At 48.3% G+C, this 15402-nt stretch overlaps 6 protein-coding genes across 6 annotated transcripts; 4 read left to right on the top strand and 2 right to left on the bottom strand.

Annotated features, from left to right (window-relative positions):
- Window positions 1-669: 669 nt before the first annotated feature.
- On the bottom strand, window positions 670-1745 carry N7489_009278 (3-hydroxyacyl-CoA dehydrogenase family protein; the record flags this gene model as incomplete). Its single annotated transcript, XM_056715028.1, has 3 exons — window positions 670-1400; window positions 1468-1567; window positions 1617-1745. 3 exons carry the CDS (start codon window positions 1743-1745, stop codon window positions 670-672), a joined length of 960 nt encoding a protein of 319 aa, XP_056562650.1.
- An 820-nt stretch (window positions 1746-2565) lies between these two features.
- tof1 (putative DNA repair protein (Tof1)) lies at window positions 2566-6203 on the top strand (the record flags this gene model as incomplete). The annotated part of the gene is made up of 3 exons (XM_056715027.1): window positions 2566-2652; window positions 2721-5094; window positions 5149-6203. 3 exons carry the CDS (start codon window positions 2566-2568, stop codon window positions 6201-6203), a joined length of 3516 nt encoding a protein of 1171 aa, XP_056562649.1.
- A 293-nt stretch (window positions 6204-6496) lies between these two features.
- N7489_009276 (GFA family protein) lies at window positions 6497-7531 on the top strand (the record flags this gene model as incomplete). The annotated part of the gene is made up of 1 exon (XM_056715026.1): window positions 6497-7531. The coding sequence occupies one exon, from the start codon at window positions 6497-6499 to the stop codon at window positions 7529-7531; it is 1035 nt and encodes a 344-aa protein (XP_056562648.1).
- A 212-nt stretch (window positions 7532-7743) lies between these two features.
- N7489_009275 (PhzF family phenazine biosynthesis protein) lies at window positions 7744-8691 on the top strand (the record flags this gene model as incomplete). Its single annotated transcript, XM_056715025.1, has 1 exon — window positions 7744-8691. The coding sequence occupies one exon, from the start codon at window positions 7744-7746 to the stop codon at window positions 8689-8691; it is 948 nt and encodes a 315-aa protein (XP_056562647.1).
- A 2026-nt stretch (window positions 8692-10717) lies between these two features.
- On the bottom strand, window positions 10718-11203 carry N7489_009274 (SRPBCC family protein; the record flags this gene model as incomplete). Its single annotated transcript, XM_056715024.1, has 1 exon — window positions 10718-11203. One exon carries the CDS (start codon window positions 11201-11203, stop codon window positions 10718-10720), a length of 486 nt encoding a protein of 161 aa, XP_056562646.1.
- Window positions 11204-12293: 1090 nt separating this feature from the next.
- N7489_009273 (uncharacterized protein) lies at window positions 12294-12760 on the top strand (the record flags this gene model as incomplete). Its single annotated transcript, XM_056715023.1, has 2 exons — window positions 12294-12385; window positions 12442-12760. The coding sequence occupies 2 exons, from the start codon at window positions 12294-12296 to the stop codon at window positions 12758-12760; spliced, it is 411 nt and encodes a 136-aa protein (XP_056562645.1).
- Between the last annotated feature and the right edge of the window lie 2642 nt (window positions 12761-15402).

Here is a 15402-nt window from a genome sequence, read left to right as displayed (position 1 = left end):
AAACAGAAAGCGTTATATCCTTCGATGGGAGGAGAATAACATCCCTCCAATAGAGCGCTTGTACTGTCCCCGGGCGAGGTGTAGCCGATGGATCCCCCCAAAGAGCACGGAGACACGGCTAGGATACCGTGTCTGTCCTCATTGCCGGGCAAAGGTTTGCTCCAAGTGTGGAGACTTATTCCATCTCGGTTGGTCATGTAGCAAAGACTCTGAGATAAAGGCGATGCTGCAACTGGCAAAGGACAATAATTGGCAAAGATGTTCCAATTGTCTGTATTTGGTTGAGAAGGTGGATGGATGTAACCACATCGTTTGTAGGTGTGGGCATCGATTTTGGTATGTTCATGTTGTGCACGCCCTAGGCAAGAAGTTAACGCTAATCGGAAAATAAGTTATCTTTGTGGCCAACGCGGGCGATGCGAATGCCCTGCACGTGGCGAAGATGAAGACCTGGATACAGATGGGGATATTGATGTCAATACGCTGGCCGCTACAATGGAGCAGGTGGAATCGGCAGGTGAACCTTCTTGGTAGGAGGGTGAGGCTTAGAGAAAGGGCCAGGGCGGGTAATCAATATTTATTTTCAGCAAATCGCGATCTAGATTAATATGATGCAGGAAGGGTATCTTGATCGAAATGCTTATTCTCCATCCGGGACACGCACAGCAACTAGTAGTCGTAGAAACCCTTGCCGCTCTTCTTACCAAGCCAGCCAGCGTCCACCATGCGACGCAGAAGACCAGCAGGTCTGTACTTGCTGTCACCAGTGTCCTGGTGAAGAACGTTCATGATTGCAAGGCATGTGTCGAGGCCAATGAAATCAGCCAAGACAAGGGGGCCCATGGGCACGTTGGTGCCCGTTTTCATGATGTTGTCAATGTCCTCACGTTGACCAACCCCAGTCTCCAGACAAATCACGGCTTCGTTAATGTAAGGCATCAAGATACGGTTGGCGAGGAAGCCAGGTGTGTCGGCCGATACGGAGGCCACCTTACCCATCCGCTGGACAAACGCAATGGCAGTGTCCATGGTCTCCTCAGATGTTTGGAGCCCGCGAATAATCTCAACACCCTTCTGGATGGGAACAGGGTTCATGAAGTGGGTTGAGATCACCCGGGAGGAAGCCTGAAGGTCGGTGGGGTCCGCGCTGGTGGCAGCAGCGATCTTGGTGATGGAGATGGAGGAGGTGTTTGTTGCGAGGATGGCATGCTTCGGAGCGATCTGGGCCAAGCTGGCAAAGATCTTTGTCTTCAGATCTGGGATCTCAGGCACAGCCTCAATGACGAAGTCAACTGCGGAGAGACCGTCGAGCGTCAAACTTGTAGAAATTAGCCCACGAGCTTCATCGGCTGCCTCCCGAGTGAGACGCTGCTTTGCTACGTCCTTTTCAAGAAGTTTATCTATTGTCCAATGCCAAGTCAGATGGTTCCAGGCGATTGCAGTAAAGTAAACCGGAGCTCCACATACCGGCAAACTTGAGGCCCTTATCCAGAGAGGCCTGGGAAGTGTCAACGAGAGTCACCGGGACATTTGCTTTCTGTGCAGCGACGAGGGCAATTCCCAATCCCTGAAAAGTGTTAGACCTGCAGCGTGGTTGTATATTCCGAGTTACACACCATTTGGCCCGCACCGACAACGCCCAGTGACTTGACCTCGGCTGCCCGGACTGCAGAGGTTGAGCAGAAGTTTCGGGCTACCGTAGGGCCTCTGCGAAGGGAAACAAAGCGAAGAGTAGAGTTAAGCATGGCTGCAGTGGTTTCTGAGCTATGGAGAAAAATGGACAAAAGTAGTGAAGAATGTAAGTGCGAAGAAGCAAGTCAGTATACTACTATGACTTCACGTGCTTTCGGACGTCATCGTATGGTGGTTAGCAGTGGCCATTCAAGCATATATTTCACCGCCTTATATATAGGCCAGCCATGTGCTCAATCTTGCGATCATTTCTCTATCGAATTGCTTTGACCTCATGTATAATATTTTAGACTCATGAGCATAGAGCAAAGCTGAGAATATAAGGTGAATAGAAATCTATGGGGCTGTCTGCTATCCATATAGTTCAGAAGAAGGGCCGAATGAAGAATATTGAATCCCGGTTTAAGTACTCTAGAAACACAACAACCATGGAAGTGATTTTGATGAAATTCTAGTGAGCAATATAGTTCTTGCAATAGCTAGTCTCGGCTAGATCCTTGAGAATAATACGTATGAGGTATTATGTGTTGAAAATTCAGCTTCAAAGGCATCCCAGGTGGTAGATCGAAAATGATTATGATTGCTTGTCGATAAGCATTGAGCGCTCGATTATCCGAATAGTACCTAGGGAACCCTTTGAACTTATTATTTCTTGAAAAGGACGCATAACTCTACTCAGATCTACTCCGTATAGATTTGACATTTTGCCATATACTGCGAAGTGGCCGTAAATACGCGGCGTAAGAGCGTCGGTTATCTTCGGCATTTTGGCGGCATCCAGTTTCTCCGAATCGCCGAAGCCGAACACGCGTCGACGCGTTCCCATCCAACTCAATTCGGGAAGGAATTGATGGGGTATCAAACTAGCCCACCATGGATGAAGAGGTTGTTCCTCTAGGACACGACGTGCAAGTCGTGGACCCAGACGTGCGCAACTATGTTTACGGCCTGGTTACTGCTGTGAGTCCACTTGCACTTTCTCCTTAGCCCGGTTCTGGGTCAATTCACTGATACGCTTGGTTATCTAGCTCGGAGGATTCAATGGCGAAAATGCCGATCAATACGTGCTCGGAGACGATGCGCTGGCATGTCTACGCGACATTAAACGCTGGTTGAAATTGTACGATGAAAAAAATAACCGGATGGACGTTGCGCGGTGTCTTGGGGAGGCCAACTTGATCAATGGTGATCTGCTTCCGATTCTCTCGCTCTGGTGGGCTAGTGGACAGAACAGCAAGCATATGATCAGGATTGCACTGGCGTGCTTGGAACTTCTTGTTCCCCTAACATGGCCCGTGGAGTTCCATAGCCAAATGACAGTAAACCACCATCGTCATACCCCCTACATCCAACAGACACAGGTGCAATACAAGCGAGGTATCCTCAGATCCGGGGGATTGAATCTCCTTCGTGCAGTCATTCGAATTTCTCTTCCAAGCATGGCGACCCCTCGATCCGAACGTGGAACCCGAGACGAAGGAATCCTCAAGTTGATGTTGTACTTGCTGCGGAACATTGCGATTATATCCCCCAATACCAGACTTGCAGCAGAAGGCGACGAGGAGGAGACATCCAGATCCGCGACGATCAACGCCTTCCATGAGCAAGATGCATTTGCACTTCTCCTCACTATGTGCTCTAATGTCGGCGAAGACTTCAACCTTCAAGATATTCCTCTGATGGAGACCCTTTTCCATACCGTCAAGGGTGTCAATGTCGAGAAGTTGTTTATGGACGATGAGCAAAGGACGGCTAAGCGAACCGACGAACTCAGCGATCTACTGAAAAAGGAATCGTTAGTACGGAGAGAATACGCGAAGAATGCACCTACACGCCATGGGCGATTCGGTACAATGATCTGGGTCAAGCGAGACGATGCGAAGGTGTCTACTGTCTCTGGACAAGGTGTCTTGCGCGACGACCAGACCACACTACAAAAGATGGACGAGAGTAAAAAGTGGAATAAACCTCGGCCTCGCCGCAGACAAGAAGATGTGGTTCAAAACAATAACTTCAACATGCCAGCCCACCTTAATTCCGAGGCAACTAAGAACCTGCGGACGTTTGTGGAGGAGTTTTTGGATTCTGGGTTCAATCCTTTATTCACCCATGTGCGAAAAGCAATCGAGCGTGAAGCCGAGCGCGTGGTGCCGATCAACCATCGCCAATTCTTCTATACGGTCGGTTGGTTCTTGGAAGCAGAGCGCGTACGACGGGCTCGACAGCTCCGCCACCGGACGGCTCAGAATGGAGGAAGAACCAAAGATATTGAACCCGATAGCTATGGTCTGGTTGCTGGCGTCTTGAACCAAGAGACATTCATTTCTTTGAACCGGGCTATGCAGAGTAGCCTGGACAACAAGGAATGGGAAGACCTCAATGCCCAGATGCGTTGCTTCACCCAGATTCTGTTGACTGTCCAGGAAATGGCACTGTCACCGCTCGAAGAAGATCAGGAGATTGCGGAGAATATCCAAAACCGAATTTTCTATGAAGAAACCACCCATGACCGGATCCTTACTATTGTGCGCGGATACAAAGACCAAGGCTTTGGTTACTTAGATGCCTGCACGGAGTTAGCCCATGTGTTTTTGCGGATGCTGGAACGCTATTCCAAAGACAACGTCGACATGCAAATCCGTTCCCGGCGAAAGGCCAGGAAAAGACAAAAGAAGGCTGCTCAAGTTGCCGAGCAAGAGGGAGAAGATGTCGACGAGGAGCGTGACTCTGAAGATGAAGACATGGAGGAAGCTGCCCAGGTCACTAAGGAACGCAGCTTTGACTTCAAGCGATTCTCAGCCAAGTTCTGCAACCAAAGCTGCGTGGACACCTTTATTGCTTTCACAGGATTCTACCGAGAGCTTAACTCTGAGCAGCTTAAACGCGCCCACCGCTATTTCTACCGGATTGCATTCAAGCAGGAGATGACTGTCTTGCTGTTTCGTGTGGATATTATCAGCCTTTTCTACCGAATGATTAAAGGCCCAGGCTCCATGGACCCAAACAAGTCTGTATTTAAGGAATGGGAGGAATTGGTCCGGCAAGTCATTCGACGACTCGTCAAGAAGCTCGATCAACGCCCCGCCTTGGTCACTGAATTGCTGTTCAGCAAGATCAACTCCACTGTCTACTACCTCGAATATGGACACGAAAAGCAGACGATCTCCACCTATAAGCGTCCACCGCCGGAGCTTGTGATTACATCGACGGATGCGACGACGAAGGAAGCGAAACTCCACATCGTGATTGGTGCTCTTGTTCTCGATGGCAGGGCAGATCTGGTAACATGGATCAAGGATGTCTTGAGCTCCGCAGCGTCCGAAAGAGAGGACTGGGAAACCCAAGAAGAAGTCCGTCGTGCCGAGAACCCCGAGACTATCAGCGTTCCCAATCCAATGATAAGTATGTTCCCTTAACACCCTCTTTGTTTCCCAATTGATGCTAACAACGAAACAGCTGTCAAAGGTAAGAACGAGTTCGTTCAGAATGCCATGTTCTCGAACGCAAAGTTACGTCTGCTCATGACAGTCGTCGGATTCGAGCGGCTCGGCGTTGAAGATGTGCATGGTGCCTCTTGGGTCGTTCCAGCCTCTCTCAAGTCCGACGACTTGCGTGAAACAATTTCTGAAATCCTGAAAGCCCTCCAAACCCCATTCTCCGGAGATGGCAATGATGATCCTCGCAAGCATCTCCAACCAAAGAATAGAGGAAGCGTTCGCGGAAACATGACCCAAGGCACACTGAATGTCAACTTCGGGTCAGAGTCCGAGGGCGAGGACATTCCAGATGGTCCCTTATTCCCGGCGAATCCGCGGTCAAAGTCTAGTGCGCTGGATGACCTCAAAAAGAAGCGCAAGAAGAAGCAGGCCACTACAGAAAGGGAGCCGCTGGACGACGAAACCCTAGAAGCGCGACGCGATGCACGTCTGTCAAACGCTCTTTCTCGCCAAGCGAAGATCAAGAGTGATCTGTTCATCCATGCCAGTGACGAAGAAAGTGACGAGGAAGCCGACAAGGAGTTCTTCCGGCTCGAAGAAGAGCGGCGGATTCAACAGGCAAAAGAAATCAAGAAGGCCCTGCTCACTGGAACGGTCGAACCATCAAGCAAGGGCAAAGGGAAGAAGTCTGCCGCCCGCAAGCGAGTCGGCGATACTGGCACGTCTGCGGCCGCAAAATCCAAGCGACGACGCCGTGATTCTGGCTCTACAGCTAGCGGTGCTGAGAGTGATGCTGATGGCGATATTCTCATGGCAGAACTCGACGCTGAATCGTCTCATTCCCAGCAGGGTATTTCTACTAGCCATGGCGCTAGAGAGAACGAAGACACCCCTCTCACATCGGGTGAGGATGACCTTACCTTTGATGATGATTTCGCCTTCACTGGAGATCGCCCGAGCAAGCTCCAAGCTACGGAGCCTGAGGCTGTAGATGATGACGAGGAAAATGAGCCTGTGGCTCCCGCCAGGAGACGTATGCGCGGTGGATTTGTAATTGAGAGTGACTCTGAATAGTGGGTTCACTTCGTATTTGTGACATGTTTTCGATTATGATGACCTGATGAGGCGTTTGGCATTGAGATGGAAAAGGAATTGGAAAGCATCGGATACCTAAGCTCAATGAGAACAAATTTACGACTTAATGTTTCCTTTCTGGCCAGGTGGAATATCTGCCAAGGATGTCACAAAGCCAAGGCTGCGTTGATGAAGCAAAGGGAGAAAAAATACGGGCTTCCCCACACTTGACATCTGTCTTGACCGCGGTGAAAACTCATCCAAAGCAATTTCGACGCCTACTGTTTTTTAAGATGGCTCTTGATAGCAAGACTCTCACAGCAGCGTGCCACTGCCAAAGCATCCACTTCGCTATAATAATTCCTGCAGACGCTCTTCCCCTCAAAGTCCACATATGCCACTGCAGCATCTGTCGCTACACACATGGCACACCGTGTATTTTCCACGCCCCGCTACCAGCAGGCGTAGCACCGCAGTTCATCGCTCCGTCCAGCATAGACAAACTGACACTCTATAACCACGCCGAGTCCCAGGCAGCGCGGCATTTCTGCAGTACGTGCGGCTGCCACATGGGTGACAGATCACACGATGACGGGAGCTGGGTGATATCTACGGCTGTCGTTACTGAGCCAAACCAGGGTCTATGGGAGATGCGCACACATGCTTTTACGACCTCCTCGCTTGATGGAGGACTTTCGGCGATGTTCTCGCACGTTGATGGTCGTCAGCTTGACGTCTTTAACCTGGAGGCGTCACTGGATGCTAGCAAGGCTATCAGAACCAAGGCCGAGGAATTGCGCGCTGAATGCCACTGCGGTGGCGTTTCGTTCTCTATCTCTCGTCCTAGAAAGGAATTCCTCGATAGTCCTGCGAGCGAGGGATGGGTATTGCCAAGAGATACGAGCAAGTGGCTTGCGCTTCTTGATCTCTGTGATGACTGTCGTCTGGTCGATGGGTCGAATGTCATAGCTTGGATGTTCGTTCCGGTTGATCACATATCCCCTTCTCCAGCGGTAGATTCGATTATCGGGTCGTTGAAGAGTTACAAGTCTAGTGAAGAGGTACTACGGACATTCTGTGGGACGTGTGGCGCAACGGTGTTTTATAGCTGTACCGACCGGCCGGGGATAGTTGATGTGGCGGTTGGGATTTTGCGCGCACCAGAGGGGGTGATGGCTGAGAATTGGGCATTGTGGAGGAGGAGAATTAGTTCGCAGGATGATGGATTGAAGTATGATCCTGACTTTAGTAGAGCGTTGATTGAGGGGCTGAAGGTATGGGGGAGTAAGAAGGGTATGCCGGAGGATTTTGTTCTCCCGCGAGTGTAGAGAATCATCAGAGATGTCGAGCAAATGCCGTAGATATTCTGTTTCGATAATTCGATAATTCTACCTAGGTATAGACATGACCCTTTCCGAATGTAGCGTGAAGTTTCGACGATGAGTCAAAGCGAAAGAAAAGTGGGGGATCTTTCAATTATAAAACCCCGACATCCCCGTTGATCTCCACATGAACATCCAATCTACATAATATCCGAAACATGACTCACCTTAAATTCGTCACCCTCGATGTCTTCACATCAACACCCTACTCGGGAAACCCGCTAGCAGTAGTCTTCCTTCCAGATGACGACTCAACCGCTCTCACCCAGAGCCAGAAGCAAACCATCGCGCGGGAATTCAATCTATCGGAGAGTATTTTCGTGCACCCAGTACGCGAGAAGAGCAAGCGCACCATCGACATCTTCACCACAGACTGTGAAATCCCCTTCGCAGGCCATCCCACCATTGGCGCAGCCTCCTGGTTCCTGAGCCACTCAGTCGACCCCGCTGATGGCGATGGCGTCACCACCCTCTCGACCAAGTCCGGCGATATCCCCATCTCCGTCCAGAATCGCGAGACCAACTACGTTGCTGCCCGGATTGCGCACAATACGCGCATCCATACTGCGCGGTTTAGCTTGAAGGAGCTGGTGAGGTTGCACCCGACGCTGGCGCCGTTTTTTACGCGACCAGATGTTACTTTCCCGCTCTTTTCCATTGTCAATGGGATGAGTCAGTTGTTTATTGAGCTTCCTTCGCTTGAGGCGTTAGCTGCTGTTACGCCTGCAACCGGCGGTGAGCTGGTCTCTGCTGATTATCTTGATGATGGGTGGAGGTCTGGGTTGATCTGTGTATACTTTATTGTTCGAGATGTTGAGGATAGTATCACGAAGAAGAAGGTCATTCGGTCTAGGATGATACTGGGAACCCTGGAAGATCCAGCTACTGGTAGTTCGGCTAGTGGACTGGCGGCGTACCTAACACTCACGGAGGGCAAGGCCGGTCAGAATTATCAATACCATGTTGTGCAGGGTGTTGAAATGGGCCGCCGCAGTGACATTGGCGTTGGGGTTACGTTGGATGGCGACAAGATGGTTGAACAGGTTGTGCTGACAGGCACTGCTGTTAGCGTGTCTGAGGGAAAGGTGCTGGTTCCTGCTCACTGAATAAAATAACAACCTTGAGCTTTAATGAGTCATAACGCAATACGTTTCTATCATACCATGTAATAATCTGTCAACTTTCTGGGGATATCCTTTAATGCCACATACTGACTTCGCCCTTTACGACCATACCCTCTTTCATTCTCGGAGAGCTCTAAAGATAGTTTGCTGTACTATCCGTAAAGCATGCTTCGCTAAAATTGCCCGAAAAGTGGTATGGCGACGATGAGCGAGGGAGCATATAAAACCTTGGAACTTGCTTTCAACGGACATTACTCAGGCCAATCTGTTCATCAACCCTTACAATCCGAGCTTGTTCTTTTCGATTCGTATTTTGTCAGAGATATCAGAGATAGAGACAGCCCTTGCTAAAATATCATCTCAGTTGATTCTAAAAATCTGGCCCCTCTTAGTGGCCCCTCTCTTCTTACCAGCCCGATCATGTCTCTCTAAGCGCGTGCATCAATGGAGGTGCACTGAATTAACACAATTAACACACACACCGCTGATTGCAAGTAAATTATTATGCAGAGTGCCACGAAGTTTGTAAATGGACTCAATTTTTCATATTCTACTTGCAAATCTAGTGCTGCGCCACAGCCTGTGATCATTTCTCTTTCGAGTCCCCGCGAGGCTGAAAGCTGACTGTGACGTGCGCTTGAGTCATGTTAGGCTGCAGACTGGATTTGACTACATTTATAAATTCTACATAGATAGCAAACTTTGTAAGCCTGAACAGTTTGAACATCTGTATTGTATTCTTATATTTGCGCATAAATGGCGAAACTATCTTCAGAGCCTGACCTGGAACCCAAACTCCATCGGTATACACGACGCAGGGAATTACGAGCCAAACCAAAAGGTGTCCGACGGGCAATATAAAAGGCACACCATGTACAGGAGACACGTTCCATCGAGCCCCTGGAGCATGAGGAGTCTCCCCTTTTCAAGAGGTATGAACTCTTACACAATATCAGAACTTCTACTCTTAACACTAAGATCCAAGATTCTTCTCTCTTCCACAAGAAATAAGAAATATCATTTACCGCAAACTTCTCGTTCAGCCTTGCAAATTTGACCTATGTCACTCCAGCCCATGCAAAATGCCTATCTGCCGTATAAGACCCGGCCCAGATCCACATCCACATCCCTGGGACAGAGAAGGCCCCCAATGTGCAAACTGCCATAGCTACGTCTGGAAACAGCCGCAAGTCCCGATCTTTCAATCCCCAGCACGAAGCCAGTGGGCGCAGCCGCATAAAAATGCCTATGTTTGTGACAATTGCTACTGGGACCTGAACGGAAGCGTGGAAGGGATTCCATGCATGAGGTCTCTACCATGCCTATGTAGAAGGCGTGACAACCTAGCCATTCTCAGCAAGGGGTTATGGAACGACGCTGCACCCATCTTTTGGACGGAGAACTGGCTCGCCTTCGAGGATCCCTCTCTCCTAACGGGATTCTTGACTGCTATTCGTCCTCAGGTGAGATCGTGGCTAAGACGGATATCGTTTATGCCTATTCATGCATACCACCATGATGAACATCCCAGTACATTTCCACAGTGGCGGGATCCAATTTGGAACGGATGGGACGATATTAAGAGTTGCTGGAATTTACTGAGGCTGTGTGAGGGACTGACAGAGCTGGAGCTTGACGTGGTTTTTTTGACGCGCAAGGAATGGGCTCAGGCTATCCGACTAATTTGTGTCAAGAGGAAAGTTGCTTTCTTGTGTAATTTGGACCCAGGGGTCATGAAAAATTTGTCTGAAGAGCCAACGAACTTTGTGTGGGAGTCGCACGCTCGGAGGAAACGATTCGACTCGCCCACGACTGCTTTGCTTGTTTCTAGCATGACTGGCAACAGGGCTATTAAAAGGAAAGCCCTGATAAATCATTACTCTGAGAATACACTACATCAGCTATGTGGTGACTACGGGGTGGAGTTCACCGAGAAGATGATCGAGGGCCGAAGATGGAATTCATGATAGCGTGCGTCAAGGACAGCGTTTCCCGCCCCTTATCAACTTCAAAGTTTCTTTTTCTCAACCAACTCCCTCAACACTTTGATTGTCCCCTCAACCGCCATCTGGCTCATCTTCTTCTCCTTCTCGAGCAGCGCTGCCAGCTCCACCTTGGAGACACCGGGGTGTCTCCATTCGAAGATATACGTCATGTAGAGCTCCCCATTAGCTCCTTGACTAATCACATTGCTGATCTTGCTTCCATCCGGCTGCTCGAAATCTACCCGCGTAGGCTCGAAAGCTGTGACAGTCTCTTGCACTGTTTTCTGGGTCTCGCGGAAGAGGACTTCGCGAACGGTGACGGGGTTTCCAGTCGATGGGTCGACGGAGTCACTTATAACCTTTGTAGTTTGGATGGCTCCTGGAACAAATGTCTCTGCAGAACGGATCTTCAAGAGCAGGCCATTCCAGATTTGTTCAGAGGTGAGAACGGGTGTTGCGCCTTGTGGGTTGATCGGGGCGGTGAAGGCAATGTTGTTGGTTGAGGACATTTTGGGAGGATATGAAAGGAAATTGCCTCGATGATTTGATTAATTATTTAAGGGATTTTGATCAGGAATTTTGTCTAGACTTGAGCCTCTTTTATATTTCCGGGGCTGCGAACAGCAATGACGAAACCGATACCCTTCCAAGGTTGGAACGCCGATAAGGTTGATAAGCTCGGCGTTACGGCGGCCCGGGCCCCGATGAGCCGGATTTCTAATATTTCTGCCTTATACGTCAGGCCTTAAATCCTGTCCAACCAGATCGAGCTGTGTTTGTGTCTCAATTAGGCAGCGACAGGGCTCGGAGTTAAGAAATCGAACTCGACTTTAAACGCCCAAATTTGTAAATATGCCGAAATTCCCGAGGCCATTGTACATGTTACGCTTCCCCCGCTGCCAATTAATGAACCATGTGAATATATGCCTCGGTGATGCCTTTTCATGTCCCTGCCCGGGTGAGGCCTCCACATGTATAAAGTCGCCAGATGGTCATTCGCCCAGCCCGTTCTTGCACATGTTTAAACAATCCTTTGGAGGAAGATTAATCACTCGTTCTAATTAAATCCTGCTGCTGACAGTTGCTTTAACATACATCTATATCGAGCTGTAGTTTAAGTTCTCAATTGAAACATAAACCAACCTCCCTTACGCTGTATTATACATAGATTAGCAAGAAGCTTTTGGGCACTTCATGTTTGGTGCTGCAATAGTAGAACGACAAAATAATGAGAGACATAATGACTGGAAGACGCGCATCGGGCCTCAAACGAAGAATTGGAAAGGAGAAAAGAAGCAATACATTTCAGTATGATTAAATCATTATATGATAGCCTGAACAATTACTAGGTACGTTGTTCAAGATGGACATAAGATGAATCGAACTGAAAAAGAAGAAACCCCGAGCCAGATCGGACATTTCGCTCAGCCGAGCCGCCCAATCCGGTAATCACCGGATACCTATATCGGACTTCCCATTTTGATAATGCAGTACCGTGCGGCGAGGTGTAGATATAAATACTAGTGAGCTAGAATATGAGAGCCATCAGACCAAGAAACTTTCAGAAATCATCATCCTCACTTCCAGCGTACAAACTTGATGACCGAATTCAAGACCGACGACTCCAAGGCTCCGTCCTACACCGTCGATTCAGTCGACTTGGACGATGCCGAGAAACAAGAGGTAAAACAGTGAGTCTTGAGAGTCCACGCCCCCACGACTTTAATTTTAACCAACGCCCGATTAGTAGCCCGAAAGTGGATTGCCTAACTCACGGGCCCAGCCAAGTCCCGCTTCTGGATTCCGAATTGCAGAGACCACAGGCAAAAGATATAATACACACACTCGCCAAAGCATTGAATGATATTGCCGATGAGAAGAAGTGTACCAAGTGCACGGCGGAAAATATCTCGACTCTGATCACAGGCCACGTCCGGGATCTCCGAGCGGCGAAGCGGAGTGGGATGTGGTCCAAAGAAGACAAGAAGGCTCTCAAAGTGGAGATTAAAGGTCTTCTAAAGCCAGCCAAGAAGGATATAAAGAGCCTGTGGAAAGCGAATTACTGACCCTATTCGTTGTCTTGGGATCCAGTTGGCGAGTGCGCAGGTGTACACTACAATGATTTCATTTTGGGTGTTTCGTTTTCAACGGCTATCAGACAGAGAGGAAGCAATGCAATTTTCATACCTAGGAACAATATCTCTTACAATACATGTATAATTTGAGACCTATCCACGTGCAAAGTAGCCATTTGAGTTCTGCTACATATACGAGATGGATCACTTTCCCTTTTCATTTTAACCCTTATAGGGCAAGGCGGTCCTTCGGGGTTACAATAGCACCGATTCGCTTGCTTGCAAAGTCTTAGTTCATGTCCAGTTCATTTGGCCAGCGTGCTGCGTGTGTGTTAGTTCTTTTACCATTGCACTATACCTTTGGTCCTATTTCCTAAACCTACCATTTGTCCCAAGTATCCTCTTAAGCGCTACCTGCCCGAGGCTCTTACAACTTTGGACCCGAAAGGATTAGTGAATTAGCAATACACTGCACTGAAAGCACAATTATATACCGCTCCTAATTATGCCGTCCAGGTAAATAGCCACCTTCCTCCATCGTTTAAAAGTCGAGAACTGAAGAGTTCCCAAGGCCCTCACGTAACTCCTAGTTTCCGGTCCCCCGACATTCTTCGCCTTTCCCCGCAACAAAAGCAGCCACTTGCAGCTCTAGCCAGTATCATTGGGTTATCGGTATTATCATTATTTATGTGACTCCAGAAGACCAATATCGGCACCGTCGCCTCGCAAGCTGCATTATAATCTCAGCTTCCGGCGTCAACTATACGGTGATCATGTCTATAATTGGAGCCAACTTTGTAGGCTTCACGACGAAACAAACCGTCACGTCGGCCGCCTTCTTTCTCTACTGCGTCTCTAATATTGTCACGCCTCAAACTTTCCTGGGTGAGGAAAGCCCTCGATATCATACAGGCTTGGCGTTTGTACTAGCGTGGGTCCCTCGTCCAGAATGCTAACATGGTAAACAGATGTCCTTCGATATATATTGGTCTCTCCGCCACTACATGGGTCCTCATGCGGTTAGAGAATAACCGCCGAGAGTCACGCGCTCGAGAGAACCTCGAGTATGTCAGTAATGTGGAGGGGCTTAGTATGTTATCTGGGCTCGGAGATCAGACGGATCTTCAAAATAAATGCTTCAGGTATTTCTGTTGAAATCTCGGTTTTCGGTATGTACGGATCTGGAACTGATGCCGAGAGGGCAGTTGGACTACTGCCACTACTGGAAATAGGACTCAATAGCAAGATATATGTATTCCCAGCTAGGACTTAGTAGCAAGCCATACAAACGTGACAATTCGATGAGAATTTCGCTGATGGATGTATCGACCTATATCTAAAATAAGATCCTAACAAGTTATATATAAAACTCGTACACATAAGGAAATTCAAAGCAAACCACACCAGTCGGTCCGGATGATTGTATCCTAAGCCGGAAAAGCCGCTCCTGCTCCGCAGACGTATTCAACATGCATACGTTATCAATAGAGGTGATATGATGCAGAAATGGACGATGGGTACTATCAAGGTGCGTTTCTTTATGAATGCAAACTCGGATCTTGAATGCCATGTCTTAGACGGATGTGGGGAGGTAGCTGTTATTGTGGAGCACAATCAGCGGAGGCTGATGGAGACAATCGAGGACGAGGCGGAGAAGTTAGTACTTTGAGTTGGTCCAAGGTTGTATTCTAGTAAGATTCTAGGTATCTTAAAGGCTCACTAGGGGTGTTATCTAGCTTGTTGTGCTAGTTCATCTAGTTCAGTTTTGCTGCAGTGAAGCAAGAAGCAAATTTAGTTTTACCTTTTGCTTACTCTAACTTAAACCCAGCTTTATACTGGATACGAAGACCCATAGTGCTCAGGGTTCAAAACCCCTTTTAGTAGGGAATCTTGATACCTGAATGCCTGAATTAGGACCGCTCTCTACACCGCTCTATACAGCGTATTGTAACCTCCCGCGGTCAACTTTTCTCCCATACAAATGCATGCATCCCCAATTGCTGGACTAGTTAGTTTACATGCCCCCATGTATGAAGATAAAGCTTTTCCTCTTAAAATTTGGAGATGCACGCATTCGTATAGGAGTAAATAGCTTCATTTTCATCCATGGAGGCTGGTAAACCACCTTAAAAATGGAGATGCATATATTTGTATGGAGGACAAAGGCTTCATTATCATACTGGAGGCTTCTAAACCATATTCAAAATCGGAGATGCGTGCATTTGTATGGGATAAAAAGGCTTCATTTTCATACATAGAGAGAAGCTGGTAAACCACCCTAAAAAATCGAGATGCATGCATTTGTATGGAGGACAAAGGCTTCATTTTCATGATTGTGAAGAATTAACCTTAGAAGGTACTTCGATTACTAAGGGGAGTGTTATAGTAATTCAGGTATTTTAATTTTTCTGCCGTTGTAAAATAAGGCATTCAGGCATAAACTCCCCTAGGAAGGGGGTTTTGAACCCTGAGCACTATGGGTCTTCGTATACTGGAGAGAAATAGAATGAGATGTGATGCATTGAATGCTACACGTTACTTGAGCACACTTGATATTTTGCTACATGGTACGCTTAAGAAGCCATCGGGGTGCCTGAAAGTGCCCGAGGCGAATGCCTATGCTGTGCTACTGC

This window comes from Penicillium chrysogenum (genome assembly GCF_028827035.1).
Source record: "Penicillium chrysogenum strain IBT 35668 chromosome Unknown utg000005l_segment0_segment0, whole genome shotgun sequence".
Classification (NCBI taxonomy): Eukaryota; Fungi; Ascomycota; class Eurotiomycetes; order Eurotiales; family Aspergillaceae; genus Penicillium; species Penicillium chrysogenum.
This window is presented reverse-complemented; position numbering and strand designations above follow the sequence as displayed.